Source organism: Centrocercus urophasianus, unplaced genomic scaffold (genome assembly GCF_019232065.1).
Source record: "Centrocercus urophasianus isolate 14NV4802_14NV808 unplaced genomic scaffold, USGS_Curo_1.0 seq_10, whole genome shotgun sequence".
Lineage (NCBI taxonomy): Eukaryota > Metazoa > Chordata > Aves > Galliformes > Phasianidae > Centrocercus > Centrocercus urophasianus.
Window position 1 is genome coordinate 94,365,528 of NW_024884142.1, and position 11,331 is coordinate 94,376,858.

Sequence of the window (11,331 nt, forward strand, 5' to 3'; positions counted from 1 at the left end):
TTTATAAAAATAATATTTTCTTTAGACATGTTCCAAGTCTTTTGCCTTTAATGGCAGTTTATTATACTGCCATGTTCTCTGTCACTAGGATGAACTCCAATAATAGAGTTCATTGGATTGTGTGGATTTGCTTGTTAACAAATATGGATGATAAATCACGCAATGTGCACCAAAAACTGCCCAGTCTATTTATTTTCCATCTAGAGGTTAGTTTTGATTACGAAGGCAATATTTCCTTATTTATGATCCAATATGTTGAGGTAGGTATTGTAAGAGCACTGTGATCTTGCAACATGCTGGCATCATGTATTCAAATTAAAATTCAGGTTTGTGAGGCACAAATCATCAAAGCCATGTTCTAGAAATCTATTTGTACTGAGCTGGTCTTTCCATTTGGTGAAAAAGGCTGCAATGGATCTGCATTGATTTACTTCCAAAGATCTGAACTATAACGTGAAGAGCTGTATGCTTGTTCTACAGACCAGTTAGGTGTTCTGACTTCTGAAATTTAACTTGAATCTCATCTAAATCATTATTCAAAAAGTTATCAGTTTACTGTTATGTTGTACTCACTGAGAAATGTCATATTTACAGGCTTTTATCTAATTAACAGCTACTTTCCCATACAAAATAGGTTCAATGGTCAAATATAAATATGAGCTGAAATGGCTAAAATGCACACTCTTGAAGTTAGTGCATTTTACTTCTGTTCTACTCTGTTATCTTTACCTTTTTGAGCCTTAGAAAAAGTAACATGATTGTAGCAGTTTTGAGAAGTTTTAGATGAGAAGCTGTCAAAGCTGTACAGTGTTATGAGACGTTTGAAAGAATTGTGCAAATATTTGTTCTGGCTAAAACCTCAAGGGCCAAGTTCTTCTCTTGATATGGCAATAACAAAGAGTGGATGAAGAGCAGAGCAGCTACTTGATCTTTGTGTGCTCAGAGCATGGTTTGCCTACGTTCTCATTTCAGATCACTGGCTGTTCACAACATGTGGTGCTAGTGGAGCCTATGGCCCAACACAGAGCCAATGCAATGATGCCTACAGGAACTCCAACCTCAGTGTGATTGTCGGAGCTGAGGGGATTCTCCAAGGCATTCAAATCTGGAGAGTACCAGCAACCAACACATACAGGTAAGGGAGACATCTGTTGCTCTTATAACATGTGTTTGTGTTAGAATTTCTCCAAGCTGTGGATACGTGCTAGACGTGTATGTGTTGTATTCAGAAATTTAGGCAGATCTACTTCTCCTTGATTTTGTGATTTCCAGTCTTTCCAGTTTTAGATTTGTTGTCCAGCAGATGCTACTACCTAGTGAAATGGAGAAGAGAAGAAACAACTGTCCTGAAGCACATAAATATTCAACCTAAATACCTTAGAGGATGGGAGAGCTTTATAAGTAACTGAAAAGTCAGTATTTGACCTCCCTGAGCCAAGGTCAATGCATCCTATATGCTATCCATTGAACTTTGGCATCAAAATCAGTTTTTCTCACTCTTCATCTGATATAGGAGGTACAACTCTGTCAGCTTTTCTTACAGGACAGATTACATCAGCGTCTGCTCTGTTTTGGAACTAGATATAGTAGGTTGAGTCTGTATGCCTATCAGCACTGTAGAATTGATTTTGGAAGCCAGCCACCAAAGTATTAGGCTTTGACACTGAGAGTTAAAATGCTTAAATCCCCCTACAGAGTTGTCCTTAAAGGGAGATGATCAGGTACAATTTAATGCAACTTAAGCTGATTTTTACCACTTTTCTTTTCCTATTTTTGCTCCTGCTGGGAGGAAAGGTGCAGAGCTTAGCCCATTGTATCTGAATAGCAACATCAAGCCATAACATGCACCACTTTGTCTCAATGAATCAATTATTATCTAGTGTATTTTTAATGCAGCATTCCCTATTGAAACTAATGATAGTGTCATGGATTTTGAAGCAGAAAATTCTAGTGTAGTCTTTGGACAAATTTCAATTGAAACTTACTGTCACCTTCTCTGTTGTTTTTTTGGTTTTTTTTTGTTACTTTTTTTTTTTTAGTCTTATTGAAAAAATATATATACTGGGGGTAGGTACCAGTCTCTAACAGAAGTCTGCTGCAAAGCAGTTATGAGAAAGTGGCTAGGTTAGGCTATGCTCAAGTTCTGCTGGAGTGCCTGTTACCAGAAGGATTGATGATAATGAAGAAAGCATTCATGATATTTTACTCAACTATCAAAAATGAGTTGCCTGAGGTGAAAAGAATTTTTCAGGACCAGCATTCAGTAAATAAGGATATAAAGTATAGCCCAAAAGAGAAGAGGCAATAAAATTACAGTATTGTCATTTCTTTAATATTGGAGGCCAAGAAAGAGCCAAAATTTTAGTGCAACTGTAGGCTGATTTTTGCTACACAATACAAACCACGGGTGAAATGAGGCTCCTGCGGGAGGGACGTAAATATTTAAGGTCCTATAAATGACCTAACAGGCTTTTAGTTCAGTATAGATAATAAATGGCTAATATCATTAACTAGATGACATTCTCTTCTGTGCTTCCTAAGGCTGCTGTAGAGAATTCACAGCCTGAGGAAAGGAGGCAGCAACTGTGGACCTAAATTATCTTGACATATTCCTGATTCAGAGCTGCTGGAGGATCAGGAGGGACCCCCACAGCATAGCACAGCTCTAGGAAAACATCAAGTTGCAATATCAGCAGTAGGCTTTCCAGAGTCTAAATCCACAGCCTGTATTTAGCTTTCCCTTGCAGGCCTACTGCACTGCGAATCCTGCAGGTCCATCTGCTACTCACCTCCAATTTATTTGACCCAGAGATAAAATCCTCCAGCTGGCTGTTGGGCTCTTTAGAAAGCTGGTATGGTTCATCAGTGCGTCTTGCACTGTGTAATGCAGCACAGTGAGTTACATATCTAGTAATTGAATAAGCTGAATATAGATCATGTGAACACAAGGCAAAATATGCTTTATTAACTCTCAGAGACGGAAAGCTTAACTTTTCACAAAACTCTGCTAACATAAGCTTACCCCACAATCTGTGAAGGCCTGGGTAGGCTGCACACACTGTACACTGCTTCATTTGAAGTTTGCATTCTTATATGCTCCAGTGCTGATGCAGACAAAGTAAGCTGGTTCAATACCATGAGGTGAGCATTGTATAATAATAATAAAGTTAGGCAGTATAAAAGAATATTTTTTCTATCTAGATTGTCTTCAAAGCATTCAGAAGACTTTGTCATCCAACATCTATGCCTATGATCAACTATGAAGAAGCAAGCTGTAACAAATTACATTTCATCCATTAACCAAATTTATTCATTTTTTAAAGCAAGAACCTTTGGTCTATTTTTCTGTATGATCATTTGGTGTCACTTCCACAATTTTCATTTCTCTTGTCCCTTCTTGTAAGGTAAAACAAAAACACAAGGCTGTGCTTGTACTGTCAGTGCCCTATGCACATGCTGCTCGTTCCTGAAGTTTTTAGGAAGGTATGCTGTGTTTTGCTTATATATTCTCAGGTAATGTGACTTTCTTCAAGGCCAATGTGGTTTAAGTGTATCCCTCCCATAGAAGAAAGTCTTGCCTAAGGAGAGGGATCCTGCTCTCACCTGAAGTCAAGATAACCCATCTGTTTAAATAGCAATACACATTTTAAATATGGAATGACTGTTTCCCAAACCTGCCATTTATTATTTGTTTGCAGCCTTTGAATGAGGCAGAAATGGGTTTTCTCAAATTTTGTGATATCATTGCTTATATGCAAAATCTGTTTATGCACAGAAAAATATGGCCCTAATTGCAGCCGATTAACTGTGCCAGCTTGCTGTGCCTGACAGCGCACTTCATTAAGCATTCCAAAATTCTACAGTAAATTTAGCTCAGTCTTCAGGTTCATGCAGTGTCTCCTCAGGGGAGCCCAGTACTGTGTGTTTATCACTTTTTCTGCTGGCTCCAGTGCAGCCTTACTGAGAAATGATTGCTTTGGTTACCGAGAGTGGCATGAACACAGTCGTGTCACGTTGCAAGGATCTAATCTGCTTTATGAGGCACTTGATGCTCCATGTTTGCTATGACATTGAAATTGCTCCAGGCTGGCTGCCTCGTAGTGGTGTCATAAGGTGAGTTCCTTTCGGGGCAAGAGCTAGCTGAAAGTGAGCTGGTTGTTCCCTGAGGGAGGAAGCTGACCGCCTGACCTGGTCAGGGTGCTCATACACACTGAGCTCTGCTGGTTTGTTCTGCTTTCAGCCTGCAGGACTGTGCAGGGCAAAAACCCATCATATGCTAAAGGATAGGAGTTAAGGAGAGCATCCTTAGTGGAATAGGTAGGAAGACAAGGAAAAAGTTTGTATCTTCAGCCTTGCATCACTGTTTACACACTCCAGGTTGAATTTTACTCTCACAGAAATAGCTGGAAGTCACTGGAAAATCACCTATTTATTTCAGATCTAAACTGAGCTAGCTTGGTTTGCCACCATTCACTTGCTGATGAAGTCAAGTGACTATGTCTTTTGTTGCAGCAGAAATGTGTGTTTCATGATATTTATGACATGCTTTGCAGTCTCATGGTAAAAACTGCTTCAAATGTGTAAGATGTTTATGTACATAGAAAAGGAGAGGGAGGATCTGAGCAGTCCAATTTTTGAGTATATCAACGATAGTAAGGACTTCTGAATCTTGATTACTTGGAATAAATGTCCAAGTGCCTTACCTGAGACCGCAGCAGCCTCTGCGTGCAAACTAGCTGCTCCTGGCTGGAGACAGTGTGATGTTCATGGTGACTGTGAGTTAAGCCAGGAGGCTTTTGCCTTCCCTATTTACTGCCAGTAGTGTGCCCATTTACTGTTTTTCATTCTGTTCCTGGAAGTTTGAGAACTGTTTCCCATCTGGTCTACTGTACTGGGACCGGTGATAGTCTGCTTTCTCAAATTTCCCCGTCAATATTGTGCAAAAGGTTCTATTTAGCCATATGTGCTGTACTCATTAGCTCTACTGCTTCTGATCTTTGCAGCGCTCACTGCAAACCTCTTAAGGGCATGCCTTCTGGGAAACAAGATATGTTACATATACTAAAATTTGAAACTACAGGGACTTGCGCAGTGTGTCCTCAGCAGTGTGAAAGAATCTGTTTTGCAGCTACCCAAGTTCGTAGACTCACACAGAACAGAAGACTTCATTCTTCAAGCTTTTTTTTTTTTTTTTTTTTTTTTTTTGTATTTAGTGTTGTCAGGTCTTTGGGGCAAGGTCCTGTGACACTGTGTACAGTTCAGGTGTACAAAGCACTCAGTGCCCATAAGTCATTGATATTAGCTTCCACTTATCTGGAACAACTCAGGTACCACATTTATATGGGAACTGCTGCATCGCAGCCTGAACTTCTGATTGATCACCTGAGCCACGGGAGCACAGGTGAAGGCAATTCAGCTGTGCTGCTGGAAGGGGTGGAGCCTGGCTGCACCTCTGCTAGACCTATTTAAGAGCTGGCTGCCAGTGGGGAAGGATCTCATCTGGAGATCTCTCCTCTGGAGTTTTGCAGTGAGCCCAGGGTGCAGGTAAGCATTCTATCTATTCTCTTTTTGTTATTATAACCTGCTGAGCTAAACTCTCTGGTTTATTTCATAATTATAACGTCTTTATATTCATTGATTGTATGCACGTTCTTGTGTTTGTTTTCCTGCAGCATCTCAGGTTATGGAGCTGCTGGTGGGAAAGGAGGGAAGAACACCATGGTGAGATCCCATGGCGTGTCTGTACTGGGAATTTTTGACCTCCAGAAGGATGATACGTTGTATATCTTGGTGGGACAGCAAGGAGAAGATGCTTGCCCTAGTGTAAGAGATTGTCCTTTTTACTTTGTTGTAATGCTTACAAACTGGTGGAATTTTGTCTGTTTACAGAGGTAATACTATAGGCTTCTGATTAATCTGTGTATCTCAGAGCACCTGTGTGGATCTGCAGAGGGAGAAGTCAACCCTGCCTTCCTTTCCTCTGACTTCACAGAGCTTTGGCTTTGCTCTGCTGTTCAGTCCAACCCTACAACTGCCACAATACTCTGCAATGGGAAATACCCACCTCACAGTGCCCATTGGTGTTTATTTTCTGTGGGGGATTGGGAGAGACAAATGAATTCCTGATGAGACAGCCCTGATTTTCGTGGTGCTAGCTAAGCATTGCTGCAAATATCTAGATGGAAAGGAGCAACTTCTGCCATTTGCAGTACTCTGTTGATCTTTTAGTATACTTCGGAGGATTTGGGATTAAGAGATTGTTATGAGTAGAACTAAGCCTTATCTGTTGGAATTTCACCTACAGGCTTGAGCTGGGCATTTAAATGCTGTGTGTTTCTCAACTTTTGGATGTCTGGCATCCAGGAAGTGAAAGTTTCTCTGTCTGTTAGAGCAGAGAAGGTTTGAAAGATGCAGACAAGAAAGTGGGGTTTTCAAGGCCATGTGCTGAAATAAATAATGTTAAACCTGGAATTACACGCATCTACAAACAAACCATAAATATGAAGCCTCTTTGAAATAAGAAGTGCCCTAACTCAAACTTCCATCTAACATCTATAACTAGGGCATTCCAGCTCAGTGTAATATATGGAGTCATTAAATTTCAGGTCTCTGTAATCTCAGTGAGAATTTATTGAGTGCTAATGTAATTCTTTCATTGAAGCAGAGAGATTGTATTGACTTGTAGAAGGGACCTTTACTAGATTGGATTGTAATCAGTTATGTCTTCGCTGTGAAGGATTTTTTTTTTTTTAATTCAGTTGTAATCTAGTGGCCCCTCTGAGTCATTGACTTTGTCATCATATTAATCATCCCCACCCAAGTTCTGGTCAATTAAGGGAAGGGTAAAGGAGAGGGGTTGTTTTGCTCCGTAGACAAGTCCACAAACTCTAAGTAGATAGCATTCATTTTCTGGCGCACTGTTTTCTGGTCAACAGAATAGTTTGTAACTTGAGGAAGATGCTTTTATTAGGTCTCCCAAAAGGAAATACATATGTGGGAGTAGGTAGAAACATAACAGTTTTACTGTACAACTGTTTGTGCATTTTTTCCTTAAAATGTCATTAGCTTAGTGAGTAAGGTGTACATAACAAGACAGGGTTACTCAGGTGAAACTTATAGGAAAAAAATAAGCAAGAAGCAGAGCCTGTGACTTACAAGAACTCAAAGCAAAACCCATCTTTCCATGCACTTAATGCCCCAATTTAAAACCGAAGCAGGAGTTATCGTTTTGTTTTGTTTTTAGATTGTAGTCCAGAAGTACTTAGAAACAATAGCTTAATGTTGTGTTTGAAATAAGTCAGTGAATTCAGTGATTTGCCTGATGTGGAAGGTTCATTATGTTTGGAGCTAAATGGTGGAGGGGAAAAAAAATGCTGGATAGGAATTGTGGGGGTTTTCTAGTTAAATATTTTCTTTAATGTTGTGTCAACATTGCAGTTGAAGGTGGCATAGCAGTTCTTTTCATAGGCTTTGAACATCCTAGCTCTGGTAATTGCAATATTAGTGCTGCTGGATTAATCTACACTGAGCTCATCGCTACTGTGCGTGCTATGACTATTTAGGTTAGCTCTGGTACATGTGTGAGCCTCCAGTACACTTCAGCTCTTGATAAACATGGTTTGAGAGGGCTGAGAGGCCATAAAGCTTAGAAATTTATTTTCAGAATTCAGCCCTGCTCTTCTGTTTGCAGACCAATGACGTTATACAGAAAGTCTGCATTGGAGAGAACAATGTGATTGAAGAGGAGATACGTGTGAACAGAAGTGTCAATGAATGGGCAGGAGGAGGTGGAGGCGGGGGAGGTGCAACTTATATATTTAAGGTATGGAAACATAGTCTTTGTGCACCTTCAGCATGAATACGTACTGCCAATTGCCTCCAGTATCACAGCCTGAAATAGCTATTTTACACACCTGTGAGAAAGGGACCACAAAGAACTCAGGGTGTCCTTCATTTCCAGATGATAGAGAGGTAGAGAGCAGAGATGGCTTTTCACATGCCTTAGAATGGCTTCACGGTATTGCCATGCTCACTTTAGTGGCTTGGAATTGGCTTTGCAACGGTTGGAAACAGATTTTTTATTTTTTTTTCAATGCAAACTAAGATTCTGAAGCATAATACCTACAGCAAAGGGCGAATTCCTTTTTATTTGAATATGTCATTGTAGAACATGAGACTTCAGCTAGATATTTAACTTAAATGATGTAACAACAAGAAAAGCTGAAGGTAGTCTGTGTGTTTTTGTATGGGCAACTCTACAGCTAGAAGCCATCTGTACTGTTGTGCCTTGTCTGAGATGATACTCTTTCCAAACACCAGTTTCACCCTGGTGAATAATATGTTTGAACAGACTGACTTCTATGTACTTTTGTGTAACTCTGCATGTTCAGACAGTTTCTAGTGTAGCAGTCCTTTATAAGTGCAGACATTATAGTGCACTGTAGGGCATTACACATTAGCTGTTTTGCTTGATGAAGCTTATAACATGATAACATTACATGATTTATAATTCACAGAGCTGCCAATTGCCTCTGTTCCCTGTAGATCTGGTAGAACTAGTGCTATTCATTAGTCTTTTGGATGTTGGTGCCTAAATAATGCAGTGGTAATTTATATTTTCAGCAGTCCTAAATGCCTGCTTAGTGTAAGGTGCAGTAACAAGCACATGGTTGAACTTCCATTTGTGTGTGTGACTCAGTCTGAATACTGCCTTTACTTCTGAACTTAAGATGGAGAATGGAGAACCAGTCCCCTTGATAATTGCAGCAGGAGGTGGTGGCAGGGCCTACAGAGCCAAAACAGACACATTTCATCCAGAAAGGCTGGAGAATGATTCCTCTGTTCCAGGGCTGAATGGAAATTCAGGAGCTGCAGGTAAGAAAAATTTATTCTTTTTAAGAAAACCATTGTGAGTATTTGATTCGCCCAGATTCTGTGGAGGTGAAGTGAAGCTTCTGAAAACATTCAGAGGAGCCTGGAAGTACAACAGATGTGTAGGATGTACCCACAGTGCAGGATACTTGGCCTAAATAAGGATATGAGAAACGGTGGAGTGCTGGTAAAATAGTGTTGGATCTCTGATAAGCGAAGTTTGTTATTTTGATCATGGAATTCAACCTCAGCAATTCTATGATTCTATGAAAAAGACCTTAAAGATCGTCAAGTCCAACCGCTACCTAATCATACTACCCTAACTCTAACAACACTCTGCTAAGTCATGATTGTTGAGGGAGTTTGCTATGATGATAAGACCATACAGCTCTTTACACTATTTTAGATATAGTTTCTTTGGCTTATGTGAAAGGAGAATAATTGTGTGCTAGCTAGGAGTCTCTGTGAAGAGACCTTGTATTGAGCAATCTACAAAGTTGAAATTGAATCACAGGTGACTATGTTTTTAGAGCAGAGTGGGACAGAATCACAGAATCACCCTAGTTGGAAGGGACCTCAAGGATCATGTAGTTCCAACCCCCCTGCCTAGCAGGGCCACCAAACACACACATTCAGATCAGGTTGCCCAGGACCCTGTCCAACCTGGCCTTAAACACATCCAAGGACGGGGCATCCACAACCTCCCTGGGCAGCCCGTTCCAGGGCCTAACCACTCTCCTTGTATAGAACTTCCCCCTAACATCCAACCTAAATCTTCCCTCCTTCAACTTGGATCCATTTCCCCTAGTCCTGCTGTTGTCAGCCCTTTTGACATGTTTTTGCATCCCTTCCACTGAATTCTTTTTGTTCCACGTTAGAAACAACATTCTGTTTTATGCAAAGAGGAAGAGAACACTTTGTAAGCTTAGAAGCATGTGCTTGGAGAGTAGGTAGGGATATCTTTTGACATTTTCCACTGGAAATACTAGTCCTCATATGATAGGCAAAAAGAAGTGCAGGTGGTTAACATGATCAAAGCCCTAAAGTAAGGTCACTGTAGGACTGGTTAGAAAGGACATCTCTTCTAACCACAGAATGAAATTTGTTCTTTCAGCTGAGATGCTTTGAGTAAGTGCTCATTCAGTGGATCCCTAAGGTGTTTGTTTTTTACAAAAAAAGAAAATGACCTTTGCCTATGCTTTTTCTCTTCTGTTAACCACAGGTGGTGGAGGTGGCTGGAATGATAACACTTCCTTCCTGTGGTCAGGAAAATCCTTGCTGGAAGGTGCTACTGGAGGAAGATCCTGCCCCCAGGCCATGAAGAAGTGGGGGTGGGAGACAAGAGGGGGTTTCGGAGGGGGTGGAGGGGGGTGCTCCTCAGGTGGAGGAGGCGGAGGATATATAGGTAAAGTGGCTTCGTGTTCAAGGTGTCCCTTCCCCTCCTTTAGTGCTAATGGTCAGCAAAAGGCTGATAGATAATTCTCCTGTAGCTAGCATATTTGATTGTTACGTAATAGTATGTTTGTGTGTTGCCTTTTTATCACTAGATGAACGTATGGCATTTACTCTTAGAGCATAGCCAGATGTCAGTCCTTCAGCTCCAATCCTGGCTTTGCAGTCTGGAAAATGTGCCATCAAGATCCTTCTGTGATTCTTGAGCCATCCATTTTTGGGTTATAATGCTAAAGCAGGAGCTGTAGGCTGTGTGCTCCACTGCCAGCTCCAGTATTTTGAGTACTTTGGAGACTGGATGCCAGATTTGATGCTGGGTGAAGGGTGCAGCTGCTTCCACCCTGCCCTGCTATGGGAGGGCCTCAGTCCTACACAGGTGGTCTCTGGGGGCAGAGCGGCTCCACTGCTCCGTGGTTCCTGTGCTCAGGCTGCTAGCCAGGACCCCTCTTAATGATGGTGGTGTTGACTTCAGGCAACAAGGAACTAATTTCATGTGCGTCTCAGGACAGCTGTCAGATGGCATTATGTTGATTATAACTGGTGTGGACCAGATTCAAGATCTCTACTAATCCTTAATCTCCTGGGCCTCATAGTTTCTTCAGCCATCTGCACTGTGGTGGACTTCTTAACCCCTGGTTCTCCACAGCTTAAATCAAGTCCATGATACACTTGAAATTCTGAGAGAAAATAATGAGTCTAAATGAGTGCATGCTTTGTACCAATGTTTCTGTGTAATGCTTCTTTTCCCAACAGAATGCCTCACATGATATAATTTTGCTTTGTACTGAAGGCGGTTAAAGAAGAAAAGCCATTTTTGTAGGGGGTGGGGGGATCTTTGCATGCTTGTACAAAATACATGGACTGTGCTATGCTTCTGACTTGTTCCATGGATTGCTCACACTTTGCTCCTAGTATGTTTCATATGCCCAAGCACAAATGAGCAATTGAAGAGTAAACTCCTCCAGTCCCCATTCCTGGTGGACCACCCTGTTTTCAGGGTGCAAAGGA

The 11,331-nt window shown here is 41.1% G+C and overlaps 1 protein-coding gene across 1 annotated transcript in view; it reads left to right on the forward strand.

The window, feature by feature from the left end:
• LOC122164737 (ALK tyrosine kinase receptor-like) overlaps positions 1–11,331 on the forward strand; it is a 31,593-nt gene that overhangs the window by 19,745 nt on the left and 517 nt on the right. The window contains exons 4-8 of the mRNA XM_042826984.1: positions 973–1,135; positions 5,673–5,823; positions 7,691–7,822; positions 8,730–8,874; positions 10,094–10,202. Of these exons, the coding sequence (XP_042682918.1) occupies positions 973–1,135; positions 5,673–5,823; positions 7,691–7,822; positions 8,730–8,874; positions 10,094–10,202 (700 nt within the window). The remainder of the gene's footprint in view (positions 1–972; positions 1,136–5,672; positions 5,824–7,690; positions 7,823–8,729; positions 8,875–10,093; positions 10,203–11,331) is intronic.